Source organism: Panthera leo, chromosome C2, assembly GCF_018350215.1.
Source record: "Panthera leo isolate Ple1 chromosome C2, P.leo_Ple1_pat1.1, whole genome shotgun sequence".
Taxonomy (NCBI): domain Eukaryota; kingdom Metazoa; phylum Chordata; class Mammalia; order Carnivora; family Felidae; genus Panthera; species Panthera leo.
The window spans coordinates 11853116-11877397 of record NC_056687.1 but is presented as its reverse complement, the minus strand read 5'-3'; the positions used below and the strand labels follow the sequence as shown (position 1 = coordinate 11877397).

Sequence of the window (24282 nt, the reverse complement as noted above, 5' to 3'; positions counted from 1 at the left end):
CTGGCGGGAAAAAGGAGGAGTGAGGAGCACAACACACTGCGCACCGCCACTCGAGGAGCGAGCGTCCGGCCCACCTCCCTCCTCGCCGGAGTCCACCGGCGCCCCCGACTCGTAGGAGGGGGAGCCCGCGCAGGGGGCGGGGCGAGCGTGGGCGGGCGGGGCGTGGGCGGGGGGGCGGGGCGAGTGCGCGTCGGGGGTGGGCGCGGAGAGGCGGGGCGAGCGCGGGGTGAGGGGTGGGAGGCGGTCGCGGACAGGAGGTGACTGTGCAGTGGGCGGGGCGAGGGGCGGAGCGAGAAGCCGCTTTTGCGCCGAGGGTTGCCTTGCGTTGTAGGGTTCTGCCCGAGGTGACCGAGGATGTGACTGGCCCGGCCGGCGGCGGCCAGCGGAGGATGTTCTCCCTCCTGGGCGCGACGACCCTGATGCTGGTTGCTGGAGCGCCGTGGACTTTGCCCGCAGCCGCAGGTGAGAGACGAGGGGTCCGGGGCTGGGGGGGGCGGGCATCAGGCTGGGCGGTAGGGGCGTTGGAAGCCTCCGCCCTTGGAGGCCGGTGGAAGGGGCTGATGTCTGGGAGACCTCTGCTCGTCCGTGGTCACAGCGCTCAAATCGAAAATCAAGAGGAAATAGTGTTCGAGGATCCTTCCACGCCGCTTGCTTGGGAGCCAGCGCACCCGTCCCCCGGCAGGGGACTCCCTCCCCGCCATCCCTCCCCGGGCTCCCACCCCCGCGGTGCTGGGTGTTCAGAGCCTTCCTGTCGCCTTCGTGTCTCTTTGAAAAATCCGGCAGCTTGACTAGAGCTTTAAAAAATAACCAGGGCTTTAGCCGCGAGCTATGCTGCTGCTCCTGAAACCGTGTCTCAATTCAGTAAACAGTTATTGAGATCCTAATGTTGCTCTCTTTCAAAGTCATAAAAATATTCATACTTTTTAAACCTAGTAAATGCAATTCTGGACCCTAGCTTCAGAAAATTATCCAACATGTGGGAGGAAATTTAATAGGGGAGGATGTATGTGTTTGGATTTATGTTAGGCTTAAGAAGATAGTAAATCATTTCTGACCATCAGTAGGCATGTGAAAAGCTGGAAGCAACCAATTGTGTAAATTGTACACGGTACAAAGGTGAAATAGACTTGTTGTCAAAAGGATATTGCTGACAGTTAATAGGACAAAATCTGAAATCGAAGGTGCTACTTAATGACTATTTCCAAGTTCTTTTCCATTTTTCAGTCAATTATTTGGTGGTCTCCCAAATGCCAAGATGCCCCTAACTTCAGGGTCTCTCTGCTTCAGCAGTAGAAGGACTGCATCCCAGAGGAAATCCCTGGTTCTACCCCATCAATGTCCTCTTCTTGTCTCAAGGCTCAGAATTGTTGGAATTAGGCTGGTCTAAACTGGAGACCATAAATGCTTTCGGATCTTTTATTGATTCCCATAAACCCAATCACTGCCCTTTGGCTGCATAGAATCCAGAAAATTACAACAAACGGGATGGGAATAAAGTTTAGAGGAGTGCAATAAGGAAAAGTAGTCTCAGTGATGAAGTCACAGAGAAAATGAATGTAAAAAAGAAAATTGAGGGAGGGGAGACTCAATAAGAAGCTCCCCAAATTAAAAAAAAAAAAACATTTTCAGATGTTTTCTAAGATGCCTCCCCTTTTGACTGCATACCGTAATATCTCCAGCTGGAAAATAGAGGAAGCAGTCCCAATAAAGAAAGTTCTACATGTGGACTCCTATGGTCGAAAGTCTGCAAGGAGATAATTGCTTGCCTTGAGGCAGAAGTAAAGGCTAGAAATACAGTAGGAATACATTTTAAAGCCAGTCTTTAAAAAACTGTAGTTTGTCATAACGAAAGATCAGTCCTTTGTGATGTTGAAGAAATTCCTGTGAACTCAGCATTACGCTGAGTAGTCTGAGAAATGCAGGTTAAGTATGAAGCTATATAGACCCTGCCCTTAAGGAATTTGTAATCTGATGGCAGATATGTGCGTGACACAAAGAAGCAATTGAGTTTTGTTTTTTAGTTTGTTTGTTTGTAACATCTTCTTTCAATGAGTTTTGAGGTCCTGCTAGATGTCAGGTACTGTATTGAGTATCTACTTTAGTGTGCAATTAAGCAAATGGATTCCTGCTACAACATATAAAGAGCAAGGTTAGTATGGGCCGCAGTATTTGAGCTTCAGTATTTGAGCTTCCGTGAGCTGGGTCTGGAGTGTGAGAGGAAGAAAAATTCAGGTTGGAGGGGCCAAAAGGGAAAAATAAGAAGACAGGAGATCCAACTGGGGGAAGATTTGTACTCAAAGCATAAGAAATAAAGCAGATCTCTAGATAGAAGTCCTTAAAAATAAACAGAAGAGGGGCGCCTGGGTGGCTCAGTCGGGTAAGCATCCGACTTTGGCTCAGGTCATGATCTCGCAGTTCACGAGTTCGAGCCCTGCATTGGGCTGTGCTGACAGCTCAGAGCCTGGCGCCTGCTTCAGGTTCTGTATCTCCCTCTCTCTCTGCCCTTCCCCAGCGCATACTCTCTCAATAATAAATAAAACATTAAAAAAATTCTTAAAAAAAAAAACACAGAAGGGTTCAGGCTTGTTAATGAACACGTTTGCAAGTTCCTGTAGGGCTCGGGTGACATGATCAACATTCACACCTCTATGAGATCTAAGAGATCTCATATCTCTATCTAAGAGATACCTCTATCTCTTGATTTTGTCATGTGAATATTTGGTTTCTGTCAGTAGCTGTTCCCTTTGAATCACACCTGTCTCATTCTCTATCAGAATATATGAAGCGTGAACATAGAATGTGAAACCAAACTGAGGCTGTTACCCAGTGGGACCCTGTATCCTCTCATTGCTTGTAAGATCAAAGAAGATGTTTATACAGACTATTTTTTCTTTTTTTTTAACCTTAACTAAAGAATGCTTTTAGTGCTAAAAAATGCCAACTGTAATCTGAGACTTCAGCAAGTTGTAATCTTTTTGCTGGTAGGTCTTTTTTTTTTTTTTTTTTAATGTTTAATTTCTTTTCGAGAGAGCACAAGTAGGGGAGGGGCAGAGAGAGAGGGACAAGAGGGAAGGGACTTGAACTCACAAACCACGAGACCGTGATCTGAGCTGAAGTTGGACGCTCAACCGACTGAGCCACCCAGGCGCCCCAAGGTCTTTTTTTTTAAATTAATTAGTTTGTATTTATTTATTTATTTTTGTCATCATGATGAGGGCATTAATCCCCATCTCCTAGTTCACCCATCCCCCACCTACCCTCCCTCTGTTAACCACTAGTTTGTTCTCTACAGTTAATCTGTTTCGTGGTTTGTCTCTTTTTTCCTTTGCTCATTTTGTTTCTTAAATTGCACATATTAAAAGAAGGGACGCCTGGGTGGCTCAGTCGGTTAAGCGTCCGACTTCAGCTCAGGTCATGATCTCACAGTCTGTGAGTTCGAACCCCACGTCGGGCTCTGTGCTCACAGCTCAGAGCCTGGAAGCCTGCTTGCGATTCTGTGTCTCCCTCTCTCTCTGCCCCTCCCCTGCTCATGCTCTCTCTCTGTCTCAAAAATAAATAAAAACATTTTAAAAAATTTTTAAACTTGCACATATTAATGAGATCATACGGTGTTTGTATTTCTCTGCCTGACTTACTTCGCTTAGCATTATATTCTCTGGCTCTCTCCATGTTGTTGCAAATGGTAAGATTTCATTCTGTTTTACAGCTGAATAATATTCCATTATACCTACACACCACATCTTCTTTTTCTGTTCAGCTACTGACAGACACTTGGGCTGCTCCCATAACTTGGCTTTTGTAGATAAAGCTGCAGTAAACATAGGGGTGCATGTATCCTTTTGAATTACATTTTCACATTTTTTGGGCAAAGAGACATTTTTTCAAATAAAAGACAATTTTCCTTTGTTTCTTTTCTCCAGCTTTACTGAGATGTATTTGCCATATAAGGCTAACTTTTTGCAGATTAAAAAAATCTCAGCCTTTTTCCAGCTTTCTCAAATGCAGAGATATAATTAGCAGCCTCCCTGGGCCGCGAGCAATTATTGGGTTTTTGTTTTAGATTTTTGTATATGCTTTATTATATTTGAATGCATTCACCCTTTAATCAGTGATGTGAAAGGAAGACTCACGTTTTTTTTTTTTAATTTTTTTAATGTTTATTTATTTTTGAGACAGAGAGAGACAGAGCATGAACAGGGGAGGGTCAGAGAGAGGGAGACACAGAATCTGAAACAGGCTCCAGGCTCTGAGCCGTCAGCACAGAGCCCAACGCGGGGCCCGAACTCACGGACCGTGAGATCATGACCCGAGCCGAAGTCGACCGCCCAACCGACTGAGCCACCCAGGCGCCCCAAGACTCACGTTTTAAAGAATATGCACGGTGTGTATGTAACTGTGTTCTTTTTTGTTGCCTTTATTTATAGGGGGAACAAATCTAAAATCTCCTGAAAATGTAGAGGTCCACATCATCGATGACACCTTCACCCTGAGGTGGAATGGGAGCGATCCAGCTGGCGGGAACGTGACGTTCTCAGCAGATTATCAAGTGTATGTGACTCTACTGGTTGGTTTGCAAGAACCATCTGAATCATTTCGAACCATTGTAACCCTGTCATTTGCTTCTCAGAGTTGGGAAACCATAGGCTTTTCCATCTTCTAGAGGAATTTTATGTCTGTGTGATATTTATGCCTTCGTTTCTACGAATTCATCTTTGGGTGTTTCAGCAAAAGAGGTTTGGGGGATAAGGGTGGCAGACAGCTTCTGTAGACCACACTTTTCTCTTCTAGACGCTCTGCCTTCTTTGAGTACAAATTAGGGTCGGAACTTGAACGGGTCTTGACATGGGAGAGGGCCCCAAAAGGTCTATCCATGGTCTTGGGATAGGCCACCCGCACCCTGCCGGTCAGGCTTTACTATCTCCATTAGGCACAATGTTTTCATTTTAGATACAGGACCTCACATTTCCACAGACCTTGTTTCTGGAGTTTCTGTCTCCTCCCTGGTGCTAATTTCCTACGTAATAGCTGCCAAGATAATTGGGCAGGTGGGGAGTTGCAGAAGAAAGGATTACAGGAGGAACACAGCTCAGGAAGCATAGTACTTTGCTTTGGGTGTCCTGGGTGTTAAGTGATCCCTGTCCGGGGTGATCTGTGTCCAAGAAAGAGCGGCCGGAAATTGGGCGGTGAAGAAACGGGGTGCAGGACCTCCAGAACCAGGACGCTCCCACTTCAGCCACAGCCCCATCACCCTCCTTCTCCCATTGATTGTTCTTTGGAGTTTTGTTTGTTTTTTTAGGTTTATTTATTTATTTTGAGAGAAAGAGAGAGAGAATGAGCAGGGGAGGGGCAGAGAGAGGGGGCAGAGGATCCGAAGGGGGCTTCTGTGCTGACAGTAGACAGCCCGACACAGGGCTCGAACTCACGAACCATGAGATCATGACCTGAGCTGAAGTTGGACGCTTAACCGACTGAGCCACCCAGGCGCCCCCTCCAGTTGGTTGTTAATAGAACTGTGAGATAAATCCCACAGCTTTAGTAATTAGCATGTGTGTACTTGTGCATGTGTACATATATATATGTGTGTGTGCGTGTACACACACGAACTTGTATACATACATACATGGTTTTTCTCGGAATTAATTATTTAAGAATTTATCTCTAGGGGCGCCTGGGTGGCTCAGTCGGTTAAACGTCCGACTTCAGCTCAGGTCACGATCTCGCGGTCCGTGAGTTCGAGCCCCGCGTCGGGCTCTGGGCTGATGGCTCGGAGCCTGGTGCCTGCTTCCGATTCTGTGTCTCCCTCTCTTTCTGCCCCTCCCCCATTCATGCTCTGTCTCTCTCTGTCTCAAAAATAAATTAAAAAAAAAAACTTAAAAAAAAAAAAAGACTTTATCTCTAGAAACTCTTTAAGTTGAACTTGGAGTTTTGTCACTTTTGTTCTTTGCTCTCGTTGAGAACTTTCTCATGAAACAACTGCTTTCTGTATAACAAAGGTCGTTTTGGATACTCTTTTTTTTTTTTAATTTTTTTTAACGTTTATTCATTTCTGAGAGACAGAGACAGCATGAGCAGGGAAGGGGCGGAGAGAGAAGGAGACACAGAATCTGAAGCAGGCTCCAGGCTCTGAGCCATCAGCACAGAGCCCGACGCGGGGCTCGAACTCACAAGCCGTGAGATCATGACCTGAGCCGAAGTCGGACGCTCACCCGACTGAGCCACTCAGGCGCCCCTAGATACTCTTAATTAAAGTTACCCTTTTAATAAAGAATAGTCATAGACAGCGTTCTTGTACTGTTGTTCCTCCGCATCCTGTTGCTTATCCTGAATTCTCCAGTCCATAATAGCCTTTTACCCTTTCTGACTTTAGCATCGAATGCATTATTTCACGGTGTTCTTATTCTACCCTGTTCTACTAGCTTTATAAATAATCGCCTTGTAAAAATATGCCAGACCACCAGTTTAAGGAGACAGTGTGGCGATGGTGTAGTGTCGTGCGTACTTGGGCCAGGCTGCTTGGGTTTAGAGCCATCCCATGCTACCTATTCTGTCCCAGTTTTCTTGCCTGTTACGTTGTGATAATAAAAACTAATACGACCCTATATGTTTATCATCTAAACCAAGACATTTTTCGGAGTTAGAAGGGGCAGTTAATTTTAGATAAGCGAGAACAACAAACTACCACCAGCACCACCCCAGGCACGCTGAGATGGGGCACCCCTGTAATAAGGGGTCGAACTCTGAAGGCTGTTAGAAGTATATAGAACCGTTGTATGGAAGGTGCCCAGAGCACTGACATGCAGTAAATGATCAGTGGAAGTGTCGTTAATCGCAGCAGCAAACATATTTTTTAACGTAGTGTTTCTCAGAACATAGGACACGGGCACTGGTGATAAATGCCACATAAAAAAGCTGTTAGGATTCCAGTGTCTGTAGAACACATGCCAAGACATCAGTGTTTGTGACCTATATCTACAGTTTATTATGATGTATGTAGTGTTTAGTATTGATTCTTTCATTCAGTAAACACTGAGTGCCTTCTGTGCCGAATCCTCCTGTGGGCGCTTAGAATATATCCGTGAATAGGAAAGACAAAGGTGGCAGGTGATTATGTTATGACACTGGTTTTATGAAATGAGTTTTGTGTTGGTTACGTAATCAGTTTCAAATTCTATTTTGTTCTGATCTAAATACTTTTATGATAAAGTTGAGTTCGGGGTTTGTTTTTTCTTTAAGTAACATAAAAGCAGCAACCGCCGCATTAGCTCCCTTGTCTACAGAAGCCTTGGAATCAAGGATGTAAGTGCATCTCCTGGAACAGGAAAGAGGTAAAGAGTGAGAGTGGGTTAGAACCATGTCAAGACTTGGTTTTAGAAGTTTTATAAGGTCGGGGCCCCTGGGTGGCTCAGTTGGTTAAGCGTCCGACTTTGGCTCAGGTCATGATCTCACTGCTCGTAAGTTCAAGCCCCGCATGGGGCTCTGTGCTGACAGCTCAGAGCCTGGCACCTGCTCTGGATTCTGTGTCTCCCTCTCTCTTTGCTCCTCCCCTGCTCACGCTCTGTCTCTCTCTCTCTCTCTCTCTCTCTCTCTCTCAAATATTAAAACAAAACAAAACAAAAAAAAACTCATAAAATTTTTATAAAGTTTTCTGTTTATATTAAGAGTTTCTGGATTTTTAAAAATAGATTCTGGGGATGCCCGGCTGGATCAGTCAGTTGAGCATCCAACTTGATTTCAGCTCAGATCATGATCCCAGGGTTGTGGGATCTAGCCCTGTGTTGGGCTCCATTCTGAGTGGGGAGCCTGCTTAGGATTCTCTGTCTCTGTCTCTGTCTCTCTGTCTCTCTCTCTCTCTGCCCCACCCCCACTCTTTCTCTCTCAAAATAAAAAATAGATTCTGGTGTGGAGAAGTGTCTCAGGAATGGTATCATTAAATGCCAGCTCTAACCTCACAGCTCAGATGAGTAAAATAAAAAAGGGAAACCGGCCAGGAATGAAGCTTTCCACATGCTAGTGTATGTTTTTGGCAGATTTTCAAAGGTTTCTTTTTTGAAAAATGAGATAGACTTGTATTGGGGTCCTCAAAGAACTTATGTGGATAGATCACCCCTGGAGTCTGTTGTCTTAAAGCATTTTTATTTCCATGTATTTCCTTTATTTATTTATTTATTTATTTGAAAGAGAGAGAGAGAGAGAGAGAGCACACCCAAGTGAGCTGAGCGTGGAGCCTGACGCAGGGCTCAATCCCACAACCCTGGGATTGTGATCTGAGCTGAAATCAAGAGTCAACTGCTCAACCACCTGAGCCACCCAGGTGCCCCTTAAAGCATTTTTTTAAATTTTTTCTTTTTTTTTTTTTTTTTTAACGTTTATTTATTTTTGAGACAGGGAGAGACAGCATGAACGGGGGAGGGTCAGAGAGAGAGGGAGACACAGAATCTGAAACAGGCTCCAGGCTCTGAGCTGTTAGCACAGAGCCTGATGCGGGGCTCGAACTCACGGACTGCGAGATCATGACCTGAGCCGAAGTCGGATGCTTAACCGACTGAGCCACCCAGGCACCCCCTTAAAGCATTTTTAAAATGAAATCTACAATATTCTCCTTCCCTCCTCGTCCCCCTCCCCTCCGAGGAGCAGCTTAGGCTGGAGCCATGAATCCATCTTGACAAAAATGCCTTCTCACCAGATAGTTCCTCTGCCTGGTTGAAGGTAGACAGGGCTTCACATAGGCAAAAAATTTCGAAACCTGGCAAGTTTCCTCTCACCTTCCCGTCAGTCTCCTCGGTAGGTCAGGCAAAGTGACATGTGGCAACATGACCCTTTCCCTTTTAGGCCCTCCTTGCCAATTTGATTTCTTCCTGTTTTTTGAAGAATCTAATATTGGTCAGTTCTACTTTTGAATGGACTAAATCCACTTCAAAGAATTTGTTAATTTATGTTAACATTTTAAGTTCTTTGTCTCTAGTGATGTAGCAGGATTACTGCAATCAGCGAGCCAAAGGGACAGTTTGGTCTTGATGAGGGCAGGGGAAGTTACCAAACCATGCTGATTCTGAGGTCTTTCTTTGGTCTGGTAAATCTATTCGTAGGACAAGTTTAGAAGGGCGTCTTCGGGGCGCCTGGGTGGCTCAGTCGGTTGAGCGTCCGACTTCGGCTCAGGTCATGATCTCACGGTTCATGGGTTCAAGCCCCGCATCGGGCTCCGTGCTGACAGCTCGGAGCCTGGAGCCTGCTTTGGATTCTGTGTCTCCCTCTCTCTCTTCTCCTCCCCTCCTTGCAGTCTGTCTCTCAAAAATAAAAATAAACATTTAAAAAAAATTTTTTTTTTTAAAAAAGAAGGGAATCATCAAATCCAGTTACCAAATTTTCGATAAGATCCAGAAATACAAGGCAGTTGGCCAGAAGTCACACAGCTATTCTTGACAAAGTTCGCTGTTACCTTACATGTTATTTCTTTCTCTGCTTTTTTGAAATCCTTCCTAATACAAACCGTCACAAAATTATAGAACCGTAGTAAAAAATTAACTCTGTCACGGGGTTCCTGGGTGGCTCAGTCAGTTAAGTATCCAGCTCTTGATTTTGGGTCGGGTCTTAACCCCACAGTCGTGGGATTGAGCCCCACACTGGGCTCCGTGCTGGCAATGGAGCCTGCTTGGGACTCTCTCTTGCACTCGTGCACACGCGCTGTCTCTCTCTCTCTCTCTCTCAAAAAAATTAACTGTCAGAATTATTCCATTTTATAAATAATAACTTGGTATATATGTATTGAAAAAGTGCAGAGTTGCAGAGGAAAACGTTAACAGGACCTCAAATAGAAAAAAAATAACTACTTAGACCAGCTTTATAATGTCAGTAAACAGAGACTGTGTTTAACACTTGTATTTATGTGTTTTCTTATGCATTTATTTGCCTTTTTATTTTAAAGACCCAGAAATGATACTTGGCTAAAATTGCCTGGGTGTCAATCTGTTACTAGTACCAAATGCAACTTTTCTTCACTCAAGCTAAATGTTTACGAAAAAGTCAAATTGCGTGTAAGAGCAGAAAAAGGAAACGAGACTTCTCCATGGCATAACGTTGACGCATTCGCCCCATTTGAAAAAGGTAAGAAGTTGCCAGCTGAATTACAGTATATTCTTCATTAAATCTCACTGCAGCAGCTCACTTCGTAAGCCTGTTCATTTGCACGATGTGAAGTCTCCCATTAGAAAAAAAAAAAAAGAAAAAAAGCGGGCCACCTAGGTGACTCATCGGTTAAGCGTCCGATTCCGGCTCAGGTCATGATCTCGCGGTTCGTGGGTTCATGCCCCGTGTCGGGCTCTGTGCTGACAGCTCGGAGCCTGGAGCCTGCTTCCAATTCTGTGCCTCCCTCTCTTTCTGCCCTTCCCCTGCTTGCTCACATTCTCTCTCTCTCTCTCTCTCTCTCTCAAAACTAAATAAATAATAAAACAAAAAAAACTCCCAAGAATGATCTGTATCCCTCTCTGCACTTCTCTGCCTGCCGCTCAGCCTGCAGCCTTCTACATCAATTCCGTCCCTCATCACTACACAAAACCACTCTCGTCCAGTACCCTGGTGACGTCAACGCCGAGTGAGTCCCCAGCCCTCTTCTAGATCTCCAGGGCCCTGCTCTCTCCCAGCACTCCTGCGCATCGGATCCCTCCTTTGCCACTTTGTTCCGGCCCCCCTGACCTTTCAGTGCCCCACTGCTCACAGGGCTCGGTCCTCGCCTCTTCTCTTTCTACGCTCATCCGCTGCTAATCTGGCTTTCGAGCCCATCTGTATGCTCTTGAGAAAGGCCCACGCTTACACCTCCAGCCCCACTCTTTTCCCCTTGCCTTTAGACTGGTATCAGCAGTTCTCGAATTCAGCATCCCTGCGTAGATGCCTGGGGGTCATCTGGCCAAAGCTCTTGATTTCCTCCCCCCAAAACCTGCTCCTCTAGCAGTTTTTTCCATCCCTTCTAAGGACAGCACCTATTTATTCGCTCGCTCCGGCCAAGAGTCTTGGAGTCCTCCTTGGCATCCTGCCTCCAGCCTGCCAAGGAATTCTGAAAGATCAACCTTCAGAGCATGTCCCGAATAGGATCCTCTGTCACTGCACCCCACCCCCCACCCCCACCTGGGCCAGCCTTCACTAAGCCACTCCCACTGGCCACTTGAACTTCTGCAGTAGCTTCTTCCCGGCCTCCCTGCTTCCTCGGACATTAACTAGGATGATCTTTCCACAATGTAAATCACGGCGGCATGGCTCTCCTCGGATCTCACCCCGACACTGATTAACTACATGAACTAGGAACTACTACGGGGTTCTTCCTTTGTCATCTGGCTCCCAGCTACTCCTCTGATCTCCTTTTCAACCATTCAGCCATTCAAGCCTCTTCATCATCTCTTGCAAAGGGGGAGCACATTCCCACCTCGGAGGCTCCGCACTTGGAGCACCCTCGGGCAGGAATACCTTTTCCCTACGTAATGTGCATGACTGCCGCCCTTAAGTGACTTATGCCTCTGAGCACCTGTCTCAGAGAGGCTTTTCCGGACTAATTTACCTAAAACAGCCCTTGCCTCCATCCTCTATCCCTTTATGTCACTTCATTTTTCCGTATAGCACACCACATTGTATGTATTCGTTTATTTGGGTGTTTGGGCGTTTTTTTGGTTTTTTTTGATTGTCTTTTTCGTTTGTTTGTTTGTTTGTTTTGTTTTTTGCCATATGCCCCACTGAAATGTAGGCTCTGCGAGGGACTTTCTCTGTTTGACTATGCCAGGCACATACGAAGCACTTAGAATTATTGGCCAACTGAATGTTTTGACCTTGTGTTAATGAAATTGTTATAATAAATACGTTGGTCTTTTTACAGCTCAAATTGGTCCTCCAAAAGTACATTTAGAAGCCGAAGATAAGGCAATAAAAATAAACATCTCCCCACCTGGAGCAAAAGATGGTGTCATGTGGGCTCTGGATAGCTCGAGTTTTACATACAGCTTAGATATCTGGAAAAACTCTTCAAGTGCCGAAGTGAGCATGACTTTTACCTTTGTTCAGCAGAAGGGCAAAAGGACATAGATCTGTTCCAGATTTTGACTGTATACTTTTTAACAGCAGAATTCTATTTGTTTTATTATAGATAAAGACTAAAACTGTTTATCCCAGAGACAAAATTTATAAACTCTCACCAGAGACGACTTACTGTTTAAAAGTTAAAGCAAGACTTCTGCCGAGAAAAATTGGTGCCTATAGTCCAGTGTATTGTATAAAGACCACAGGTAAGGAGGAAGTTTTGCTTTAGATTCAGTAACTGTATGTCCGGATGGGCAATCTATTAATTGTGGCATTTTTCCCCCTTGGGTTGCTGGAGGTTATATGATGGTTTAATAGATGTTAAAACAAAAACATTATCACTGCCGTTACATAAGGGGAAAAATGTCACAGTGTTTGGGATTGTTTTTGTCTCAAGTCCAGAGGAATGAAAATTCTGCCTAAAAGTCTAAATAATTTCTAATGACAAAAGCTGATTTTTATTCGCTCAGAATCCACAAAGTAGCTGCCAGAGGAGCAGTTAGTTTTCCAAAAAGTATACCTTTATAAGTGAAATGTTCAAATGTGAAAGCATCCTGATATATTTCATCAATGACATCTTGCCAGTAATTAAGGTCCGGGGTTAGGAGCGTAGGTTTGTTTGTTATTTTGATCGTCAATTTAATATGCTTTGTTTAATATGCAACACAGAAGGATTTAAAGTTTTCCTCTCCTGCCTCCTTTCCCCTGGTTCCGTTTATTAGTGACAAGCGCTGCTCTCATTTTGTACATATTCTTTCCTGCCTTGGTCAGGGCTCGTGTAAGCATACGCACAGACCTACAGTTTCTTGGTTTTGGCTTTCAAAATAAAAAAATTGGATCCTGCTAGATCTGTCTTTCCACTTCCTCGTTTAACCTAATGCACTGAGGATCTCTTTGTGCGTGAGCACATACAGATCTATCGCATTCTTTTAAGTGGCTGAACCATACTGCATTGTGTGAACATATACCAGAACTCACTTAGCCGTTAACCTCGTGATAAAATGTAAGCCTTTTATTTTCTTTGCCGTGCCGCTAAGAATTCTTACCATACGTTATCTCCCTAAAGTAAAAATGCGTGCTTTTCTGTGTAATCTTTGTCTTCTAGTTGAAAATAAGCTGCCTCCACCAGAAAATGTTCGAATTGATGCTGTAAATGACATCTGTGTTCTTAAGTGGGATTACGCATCTGAAAACATGACTTTTCAAGCTCAGTGGCTCCAGTAAGTCCTAGTCCGTTAGTTTCCTTTTGCACAGTTTATTTTGCACAGTTCGTTATGGTTCCTTTCGTTCCACTTCAGCCCCCCACTGTTCCAGGCACACGTGCTGACTGATGGAGACGCGTTACCCTGTATCGGAAACGGGATGTTTCATACCGGTTCCCGCTCTGCCGGTAACTGACTGGATGACACTGAGCTAATCCCTTACTCTTTTGGCCTCACTCTCCTCATTTGTTGTAAGATGGGCACACTCATAATATCTCGAGTGCCCACTGGCTCTTTTTCTTTTTCCTAAGTATGTGTCTCGTTGTGTGTGTCATTTCCCCATTCTGCCATACTTGACCCATGACCCTGACCTGTTCTTCGGAACTCGCTTTTTCCGGGAGTCCTTGAAATGATCTCGGTCCAGCCACTCTGCCTTGCTCAAGTCAGCCTTCCCATTTCCTTGACGACTTCATTAGTTCTGACAGGTGTTTTTAGTGATGACTTCAGTGGGAAACGGAGAGAGCCGGGGAGAACTGGGTTCTCGCCGACACTGGATGACGTCTAGGCGCCGCAGAAGTGGGCCGAGAGAGAACCGCACGCGGTTCACGTTGACCGGGAGGTTGTAGGGGATAAAGAGGCAAATCAGGTGGAAGGAGAAGGGGGCCGTAGGGGAGGAAAGGGATGGGAAAGAAAGCTCTGTTTAGAGCAGAGGGATAGAGGGACCAGAGGCAAGGAAAGAAAGAGCCAGGAGAGAAGCGAGAAGCAAACAGGGCGAAGGGAAGTGGATACTGACTCTGCTGGACTTTCTCTGTCCTTCAGTGTTGGTCGTGGAATAGAAATGTGCCCCCGTGCCTCCATGCGTGCCCATGAACCCTCAGACGGACCAGGAAACCGTGCGGTGGCCTTTTGTGTTCACTTCCCTCCCAGCAGGATGCTGAATGATAGGGCCACAGACGAGAGAGGGATGGAGGTTTCCGGTGGCCCGTCTCGAATTGTCTTTTGGGTGCTTGGCCCACTGTACAAAGCCCGCAAGGGACTGTAAAGGGGCAGCCGAGTACGGCCCGTGGTTCCTGAAATCCAAAGCGGGTAGCTGAGGTTGCATAGCAAATTGTGATTTGGGGCTGAGGAGTGGTGTACAAATTAAAAGGTGACAGAAATCGAAAATGCGAAGGTGCGAGTGGGGCTGGAGAGGCCAAAGGAGCCACGTGGAGGGGGAGGAGATGTGAACAAGGCCTGGATTGGTGAACCACATGTTTTAAACTGGACGAGACGGGGCACATTAGGCAGAGCTACACCACACGGGAAGCTCAGGCTGCGAAGAGATCTAGAACTAGGTCAGCACGCCTGGGTGGCTCAGTCGGTTAAGCATCCGACTCTTGATTTTGGCTCAGGTCATGGCCTCACGGTTTGTGAGTTCGAGCCCCGCATCGGGCTCTGCGCTGACAGTGCATAGCCTGCTTGGGATTCTCTCTGCCCCTCTCTCCTCTCTAAATAAATAAACTTTAAAAATAGATGATAGATAGATAGATAGATAGATAGATAGATAGATAAAATTAGGTCAAGGTAAGGGGGAGGTACAGTTTTCTATTGCTCTGTAACAAATTACCACAAATTTAGCAGTGTAAAGAGGGCTGTTACCTCCACTGACGTTGGGTCAGGGGACCAGGCCTGGCTTGCATGGTCCCTCTACTCAAGGGGTCCCAAGGCAGCAGTCAAGGTGTCATCTGGGGCTGTGGTTTCATACAGCCCTCATAGAGGCCCTTGGGGTCCTCTCCTACACTCATGTGGTTGTTGACAGAATTCATTTCTCAAAGCTATAGGACTTGTGGTGACCTACTTCTTGGAGGCCATCAGGAGAGAGAATCTCAGATCTCTAGACCTCTTTTCGGGGGCTTGTTTGATGAGGCAGGTCCCTCAAGCTTAGTGTCATTCAGTTAACAAAGAGTCTGCTGATTTGGGACCTTAATTTCATTTGCAAATCCCTGTATCTTTGCCATATAATGTAACCTACTCAAGAGTTCATGGATTCTGCCCACACTCAAGGGGAGGGAATATATAGGACATGTGCACCAAGGGTGAGAATCTTGGGGGCCATCTTGGAATCTTGCCTACCACGTGGGAGAAGACCCGCGTTGAGAACAGTTGAACCTTTGGTCATGGGAGAGAAATGGGAGAGAAAGTTGAATAGGTAGGATGGAGTAAGATAAGCTTAGCCTCAGACTGCCCTCTAGGCATTTGGGTGCTGTTCAGAATTTTACATTGAGGGATAGGTAACATGAGGTCCATATTCAAGGAGGGTGAAGGTTGCTGCATTGTATGTGATGCAGTGAACCATTGAAACCCCAAAGACAGGAGAACCAGTTAGGAGGCTATTGTAGTTCCAAGCTTGAACTGGGATGCTTCGAGCCGTTGGTTTCTGAGCAATTTACTTGACCTCCCCAGGCTCAGTTAGGTGCCCACATTCTGTTTAGACTTGCTCTTATCACCCTGTGGTGTACATCTCCCATTATAACAGGCAGCCATTGGGGTGTGGGTGGATGTTTCACAGCTGGTTTTCCAGAAGAAAAAGCCTTATTTTTAATGTTTGCCAGTTTTCATGATGTAAATGCTCCCACTGTGGTCACTTTTTTTTTTTTCTTTTTACTGTGTTCACTTTCAAGCTTCCAACATGATGTCATCGAACATGGTGTTGGGAAGAAACACACAGCAAAACTCCATTACATAGTATGTCCACCACATAGATACAATAGGCGTGAATAGCTTTCAGCACAGATAATAAAATATAGTCAATAATTAGGACAAGAGGACTTTCGAGCCAGGTTGTCTGTCACCTGTGCTTCTGACCCACCAGCTACAAATTTAAAAAAAAGACAGAAATTGAAAAAAGAAGAGAAGAGTTTTGAGTATTTTTATTTTTAATGCAAACTCTTTGTAAGCTTATGCAATTTGATCTTTTTTTTTTTTTAATATCTTATTTACTTTTTGGGAAAGTGCAAGTGGGGGAGGAGCAGAGAGAGGGGGACAGAAGACCCGAAGCAGGCTCTGCCCTGACAGGGTGACAGCAATGAGCCCGATTTGGGGCTCGAACGCTCAAACCGGGGAGATCATGACCTGAGCTGAAGTGGGACGCTCAACCCACTGAGCCACCCAGGGGCCCTGCAGTTTGATTTTTAATAATGGCTTTCAATAATGGGTTCGCAGCATTGCTGACTATTCAGCAGCTGTTTTTGTGTGCTGGCACTGGTCAGCCCCGGCACACCCATGCTTTATCACATTCTGGAACAAGGTCTTCGGTTCTCTGCGTCGTATGGACGTCTCTGACACCGTATTGCGAGACACTGAGGGTGGGGACTGTTTACCTCTGTAACCTTAGTCCCTAACAGAGTGTCTAGCATATTATAGGTGTTTCATAAATACTTATTGAATGATCATGTTTGTAATAAAAAAAAATTTTTTTTTTTTTGTCTTAAAAGTGCCTATTTTAAAAAGATTCCTGGGAACAACTCAGGTAAATGGAAACAAATGCCAGGCTGTGAAAATGTCAAAACTACCCAGTGTGTCATTCCTCAAAATACTTTCCAGAAAGGAATTTACCTTATCCGTGTCCAAGCATCTGATGGAAATACCACATCTGTTTGGTCTAAAGAAAAAAGATTTGATGCTCAGTTACAAAGTAAGCCAGTAGTTTTTCCTCCGGAATGTGTTTCTCTGATTCGATGCAAATTCTTAACGCTGTTTTCCTGAGTCCCAAGTTGAGCATCGTATCTGTACATTTTTTTCCTAGGTGTCCTCGTTCCTCCAACCATTAATGTGAAACCCACGAATGATGTTTCCCTGCGGGTCTTTCTCGGCGCTCCAGAAGAGTCTGAAAACAAGTCTGTGAACCAGCATTACTCGCTAATTTATGAAATCATATTTTGGGAAAACACTTCAAATGCTGAGGTAAAACACACACACACACACACACACACACAACAACAACAACAACAACAAACTATGTGGTGCAAGTTTGTAATGTAGGGCTGTAAATGTGATTTGGGTAAACAAAGTTTGAAGTTAAAATTTTGGCAAAATTTGTAAACTCTAATAATGTTAGCATCTTTCCATGTTTTGCGTGCTAGTTATGGATCATCTGCGTCTGGGCCCGTTTGTTTTTAACGCTCTGATCCCTGAGCCCTTTTACTACTCAAATCAGAATCTCCAGGGGTAGAACTCAGGAATTTGTGTTTTTAAAACGATTCCTGGGTATTTATCTAAACCAGGGTTGCTCAATGCTGTTGACCTTTGGATTGGATCATTCTTTGTGATCAGGGTTGTCTTACACATTATGGATGCCAGGATCATCCCTCCCAGTCAGGACAACCAAAAAAACCTTTAGATGTTGCCAGATATCCATTGGAGGCAGGGTACCTCTGAGGAGGTGAAGAATCTTAGATGGTACAACGGTTTGTGGCCCTCCAGGAGGAAACCATGCCCCCAGAGTTCAATTTCGCTCAACAAACTCAATTTCGTGGCAAGGGAAAGATTAGAAAACAGTCCTCTAAAAAGGCTCATGAGCTGGGGGACTCATGAAAAAAAAAAAAAAAAAGGCTAAGAAACATGGGTTTAAACACTAAGATTCAAAAACCATGGGCAAAGATAATATACAACATCAGATAATCCACATTATTCCTAGATCTCTTTTCCCTGTGGAATTACAGTCAAGGACTCAACCTTTAAAAATCTTAGGCAGTCGAGTGGGGTGAATTCTGTAACTTGACTTCATTTTCAGTTGGAAATCTAAGAAGATTCCAGTGACTTGGCTGCTTTCCTTTTAACTATCTGAACACACTGTAACCAAAGCATAATTTAGTACACTGAGAATTACAGTCAGTTCTCAGTTATCCCTACATCAGGAAAACCTAAACATGTGTCTTAAGCCACCAAATTGTGTAACCTTACACAAGGTGCTTTACCTCTGAGATTTTGTTTCCTCTTTTGTAAAGTGGTGGTAGTCATAGTAACTACCTTTTTTTTGAAAGGATGTTTATGTTTATAAGGTTTAAAATGAAGCAACATCTGAGGGGTATCTGGCCAGCTCAGTCGGTGGAACTTGTGACTTTTGATCTTGGATTGTGGTTTGAGCCCCATGTTGGGTATAGAGATTACTTTAAAAAAATTAAAAAAAAAATTTTTTTTTAACGTTTATTCATTTTTGAGAGACAGAGACACAGAGCAGGAGTGGAGGAGGGGCAGAGAGAGAGACAGGGAGACAGAATCCGAAGCAGGCTCCAGGCTCTGAGCTGTCAGCACAGAGCCTGATGTGGGGCTCAAACCCACGAACTGTTGAGATCATGATGTGAGCCGAAGTCAGACGCCCAACCTACTGAGCCACCCAGGCACCCCTTATTTAAAAAATTGTTTAATCTTTTTAAAAATTTTTTTTTAATGTTCTTATTTATTTTTGAGACAGAGAGAGACAGAGCACGACTGGGGGAGGGGCAGAGAGAGAGGGAGACACAGAATCGGAAGCAGGCTCCAGGCTCTGAGCTGTCAGCACAGAGCCCGACACGGGACTCGAACTCACAGACTGTAAGATCATGACCTGAGCTGAAGCCGGACGCTTAACCGACTGAGCCACCCGGGCGCCCCTAAAAATCTTTTAAAACGAGGCAACATATGAAAATACCTAGCACATGACTTGACAGATAGTAGAGATTAAATAATTTCACTGGCCATCTTGTCCTATCTGGCCAATACGGCAGTTATTACACTCATGATAGCAACTCCTATTTATTGAAAGCTTATTAAGCAGCAGGTACTGTGGTAAGTCATTTACATCAACCGTCTCAGTCATTCTTCCACAGAACAACCCTGCCAGACGATCTGATTGATGAAATCATTCAGCAGACACTTGGGATGGAGTGTCTGTCCCTTATTCCTTCCCTGATTGATGCGGAGCTTTCGACAGTGGAACGTGGCTGGGTGTGATGTGAGCATAGTTTGGCTCGGCACTCAGACTTCTCTCGTTTGCCAGGAGGGAACAATGCTCCACCTAGTTTCTGGTCCAAGGAGGATGAGGGACTCGTGGAGGAGACTTAAACCTGACCCACCGCCTCCATGAGGGCTCCCCAGCCAGTCAGAACATGTTGGGGGCGGCGGGGCGGGGGGGGGGGGGCGGAATAAATGTGTTTTCAGCCACGGGACGTTTAGTGTTATTATGTAACACTGCACGTTACTTCGTTGTCCTTGTTTCGTGATGTTGTTACACAATGTTATGGTGGCCATACCTGACTACTACAGGGAGACGCAATAATTGTCTTCGTTTTACAGATCTGGAAATAGGGCAGGGAGAAATGAAATAACTTCGCCAAAGGCCACATAGCTACACGTGATACCTTAATACAGGCAGTTTAAGGCCAGAACCCCCCACTCCTGAGCAGAGGAAGTACAATGGCAATTAATCCAAATCCACGGGTACTTATAAATTAGAGTTGTCTTAGGACTCTATCTTACTCTTTTTTTTGGAAGCAGCATTTTTAACTTTGATTTGGTTCTGATGTGTCATCCAAAACAAATTTATATTTCTTAAATGCACTCCAACTAAGTGGTTAGGAGGCGCCAGTCCTAGACTGGATATTTAGAGAATTCAGGAAAGTGACATTCCCTATCTGATTTCCTAAGGTAACTAAATTTTATCAATGATCTCCTTATATTTTTTATAGAGAAAAACTCTAGAGAAAAGAACTGACTTTACTTTTCCTAACTTGAAACCACTGACTGTATATTGTGTCAAAGCCAGAGCACTCACTGAGAATGAAAGGTGGAATAAGAGCAGCGTTTTTAGTGATCCTGTGTGCGAGAAAACAAAACCAGGTCAGAATCTTTCATTATATCTTAAAAAAAAAATTGTTTTAATGTTTATTTATTTTTGAGAAAGAGAGAGAGAGAGAGAGAGGAAGACCGAGTGTGAGTGGGGGGAGGGGCAGAGAGCAGGCCAGACTCAGAATCTTAGGCTCCAGGCTGTGAGCTGTCAGCACAGAGCCCGACGCGGGGCTCGAACCCATGAACTGTGAGATCGTGACCTGAGCCGAAGTCGGACACTTAACCAACTGAGCCACCCAGGTGCCCTTGTTGTATCTTTTTTAAAAATGTAACTAGACTTGGGGCGCCTGGGTGGCTCAGTCAGTTAAGCATCCAACTCTTGATTTCGGCTCAGGTCAATGATCTCACGGTTTGGGAGTTTGAGCCCTGCATCAGGCTCTGTACTGATGGCATCGAGCCTGCCCGGGATTTTCTCTCTCTCCCTTTCCCTGTACCTCCCCTGCGTGCTCTCTCTCTTTCATCAAAATAAACAAACTTTTTTTTTTTTTTTTTTTTTGTTAATGTAACTAGACTGGGGCGCCTAGGTGGTTCAGTCAGTTGAACATCTCTTGATTTTGGCTCAGGTCATGATCTCACAGTTCATGAATCCAAGCCCCACATCGGGCTCTGTGCTGACAGTGTAGAGCCTGCTTGGGATTCTCTCTCTCTCGCTGTTTCTCTGCCTCTCCCCAGCTCGCTCACTGTCTCTCAAAATAAATAAATAAACTTTAAAAATAACTCAATTCACTGAGATTGTAAAATATTTCCTTTTTCACTACTTTAAAAGTATAAAGAGAATATTTTCTTCATGAACTACATGAATCAAAAGTAGACCTTCAAGTTAAGTCTTTCAGTTTTAGAAAATATTTTTCTTTTCTTTTCTTTCTTCTTTTTAATGTTTGATTTTTGCGAGAGAGACAGAGCACAAGCAGGTGAGGGGCAGAGAGACAGGGAGACACAGAAACCAAAGCAGTCTCCAGGCTGTGAGCTGGCAGCACAGAGCCCGATGCAGGGCTTGAACCCACAAACCACGAGGTCACGACCTGAGTGGAAGCCAGACGCTCAATCGACTGAGCCACCCAGGCACCCCTAGAAAATATTTTTAATGCACAGTTCAGTGTTTTTGAATGTGTTAAATTTCTTCCAGTACCCACACAATTAATTGCTGTTACCAGTTACTCTTTAGCATTTAATAAAACTATTTTTGACTTTTTTTTTTTTTTTACATCATTCTTAATACGATTATCATGCGGAAATCGCTTAAGTAGCTCAATTGTGAATTTTGTTATGAGGGAATGGTGAAGTCCCATGTTGTATTTTCCAGTTCCTAGTGTTGACTTGTAGATACTTACTCGTCACAGAATGGTTTTAATCAGGCCAGCTGTGTGTTACAGAAATGCTAGAGAATACTTGGCACGTTGGGAGCCACATGTCAACGTGGCCTCCTTCACTAAGCCTCTCTTACTTCACTGGCCAGGCCACCATCTTTAAACGGACATGGGTTGCCTACAGCTGCTGTATGCTCAGTGTTACCAGAAGTATTTCTAAGGGCGTATGGTTGCATACATTTTATGTTTCCTTTCACGTGGCCACGTGTTATGCGCACACAGTGTCAGCACTATTAACGTGTTTGCGTGTCAAAACTTATGTTGAAGCTAAACATCACTTATTTCTGTTTTAGGAAGTACTTCCAAAACGTGGCTCATAGCCGGGATTTGTGCTGCCTTATTGTCCATCCCGGTCGTCACTTACGTTCTGAAACTGTTCCTGCGATGTGTCCGTTATGTGTTCTTCCCATCAAGTACACCTCCTTCCACGATAGATGAGGTATGTTACTCTTCTGTGTCGCCAGGTGGATTTTTCTTAAAATGAACGGGAAGTATATTTCGTTTCAACAGAATCCATACTTTTTTCTTGTTATGCAGAAACTAATACAGACTGGGCTGTTTTCTTCAGCTTTCAGTAAATTGGCTTTAGAAACAGCCATTTAACATCACATAACATGGACTGGTAACATGTGTCCGTCATCTCCTATTATTCTGGCAGTTTGGCCCCTGTGGCATTTGTTTTACCATTGAAAGGCTTGGCAAAACATAAGAGACCCTTAAAAACTGAGAACCAACCGAGGGTTGATTGGGGGGGTGGGAGGGCGGGGAGGGTGGGTGATGGGCATTGAGGAGGGCACCTGTTGGGATGAGCACCGGGTGTTGTATGGAAACCAATTTGACAATAAATTTCATATTAAAAAAAAAAAGAAAGAAAGAAAGACTTGGTAGTCACCAAAAGCCTACCACATTGTCGTGAGTTGCACAAAGTGTATTCTATAGATGACCTCACAGACAGGGAAATAAGGAGAATGAGCCTCCTCTCGCGACACCTCGCGGGTTCCTGTTTGGCACACCTGTGAGGGGAGCCGATTTAATGAAAGCACTCGATGATCAAGGCCCAAGCGCAAGGACCCGGCCTGGGGATGGTGGGTTCGCCTAGGTGGGCTTCAGGCTGCCTGCCTCGAGAGGGTCGTTCGGGGCTCCGGCTTTGCAGCTCCAGAGACGTGGAGGCCAATTGTTGATCAGCCGCAATCCGTCTGCACGTTCACTCTGTGAGCTCCAGCCGATCACTGAAGAGAACCTGAGCGAGCGCCCTTACGGGGTAAAATTTCCAGACACCCTCGCCACGATCCCAGAGCACCCCCCTCCCCCCCGTTCCGTCCTCTCCCGCGCTCACCGGGCCCCTGGCCCTAACAGTGCTCAGATGTACGTGACCTCAGAAGTGGCCGTGTTCTAAACCTTAGACTGGGGTCGATAGGCTCTTAGCTGACTGTTTTTTCATATGCACGCCAAAAGACAGCTTTTCTCGGTACTGGATGTAGGAGACGGAAGCTAGGTGATTAGTAGGAAACTGTTAACTCTTTTAAACAACCTGTTTCCATTCCTCCCCTTCTTTAAATCAGTATTTCTCTGAACCGCCACTCCGGAACCTCCTCCTTTTCACTTCTGAAGAGCAAACTGAAAGGTGTTTTATAATCGAAAATACAAACATTATCACCGCAGTAGAAGAAACTGAGCAAATCGGTGAAGATCACAAAAAATACAATTCCCAAACCAGTCAAGATTCGGGAAATTACTCGAACGAAGACGACAGCAACGACAGCAAAAGCGGCGAAGACTTCCCGCAACAGGAAGCCGAGTGACCGGAAGCGAGCGCTACACCCTCCGGAAGTTGCGTGGGAGGCACGCCGGAAGTGCGAGCTGCGCCGCTTGGTCCCTCTGCTCCGGCTTGCTGGGGAAGGAAAACGTCCCCGGGTCGTAAGTCCTAAAATACAGGCAAGCACGTGACAGCGGTATTTGCAAACGGAAGAACACAGATCGGGACACACGTTCTCCGTATTCTTTCCCACGTGTGGAGCCGTGACCGAGGGTGGTTAATTGTGTTCCTGTCGGGTAACACGGTCACCGTGCTGCCTGTGGCCGCGCGTCACCCATTCGTTCGCCATCCTCCATTCCCAGTGTGATAGCTCAGGATTTTTCGGGGAGCAATTTGACACTCTTGTAGGCCCTTGGGAAATTTCCTTAGAAAAGCCGGGTTCCGTTACCACGTTTTCTGGAAAACAGCTTAGTCCAGAAAACATCTGCAGATGCCGGGAATGGGATCCATAACATTTTCAGGGGACTTCTCTCCGGGTATCCCCGAAACACTGGCTCTACATCACAGTTACCTCTCCCTTCTGTGGTTGAGGCTTCAAAACAGGTAATCTTTTGCTAGACATTAACACTTCCCGATTCAGAACTTAATTCACAACTTAGTAGAACAGTAGCTTCTGAATTCGCAGCCACCGAAGTTACAGAGAAAGGGCAAACTGTCTAATTAGAGAAGTTAGGATTTTTTTTAGCAGAAGGAAGTATGTAGAGGTGAGCCAGGTGTATGCAGGAAGGCTTGAGACCAGAATTTGCTACCGATAGAGTACGAAGTAGAAGATAATTCAGTAGGAGGAAAGCAGGTGACTTTAATGTAAAATAAGAGTAATGTGTCTAATCAACTTTTAATTATTAACGTGCCGTGTGGTCGCTTGTTGCTAGGCTCGTGTGCCATTTTTTTTTTCCTTTCTCAGTTTTATTGAGATGTAATTGACCTGTAACTTACCTGTGTCGTGTTTCAAACCCGCCCAGCTTCTCTGTGTCGT

At 45.0% G+C, this 24282-nt stretch overlaps 1 protein-coding gene across 2 annotated transcripts; it reads left to right on the top strand.

The window, feature by feature from the left end:
- The first annotated feature begins 277 nt into the window (after nucleotides 1–277).
- IFNAR1 (interferon alpha and beta receptor subunit 1) lies at nucleotides 278–24121 on the top strand. Of its 2 annotated transcripts, XM_042954905.1 has the most exons (11): nucleotides 278–462; nucleotides 4425–4548; nucleotides 9923–10101; nucleotides 11858–12015; nucleotides 12125–12263; nucleotides 13163–13277; nucleotides 16733–16932; nucleotides 17044–17201; nucleotides 19964–20114; nucleotides 21784–21929; nucleotides 23053–24121. In XM_042954905.1, exons 1-11 carry the CDS (start codon nucleotides 390–392, stop codon nucleotides 23290–23292), a joined length of 1683 nt encoding a protein of 560 aa, XP_042810839.1. In that variant the 5' UTR covers nucleotides 278–389; the 3' UTR covers nucleotides 23293–24121. The 2 variants fall into 2 exon arrangements, with proteins under 2 accessions (XP_042810839.1, XP_042810840.1); XM_042954906.1 differs by lacking the exons at nucleotides 278–462; nucleotides 4425–4548 and adding an exon at nucleotides 7255–7325.
- The last annotated feature ends 161 nt before the right edge of the window (nucleotides 24122–24282 follow it).

Coding starts and splice junctions, on each gene's coding strand:
- IFNAR1 (XM_042954905.1), top strand. CDS start 390: ATGTTCTCCCTCCTGGGCGCGACGACCCTGATGCTGGTTGCTGGAGCG. Junction 4,549..9,922: donor TTCTCAGCAGATTATCAAGT/GTATGTGACTCT, acceptor TTTATTTTAAAG/ACCCAGAAATGATACTTGGC. Junction 12,264..13,162: donor GTATTGTATAAAGACCACAG/GTAAGGAGGAAG, acceptor TTTGTCTTCTAG/TTGAAAATAAGCTGCCTCCA.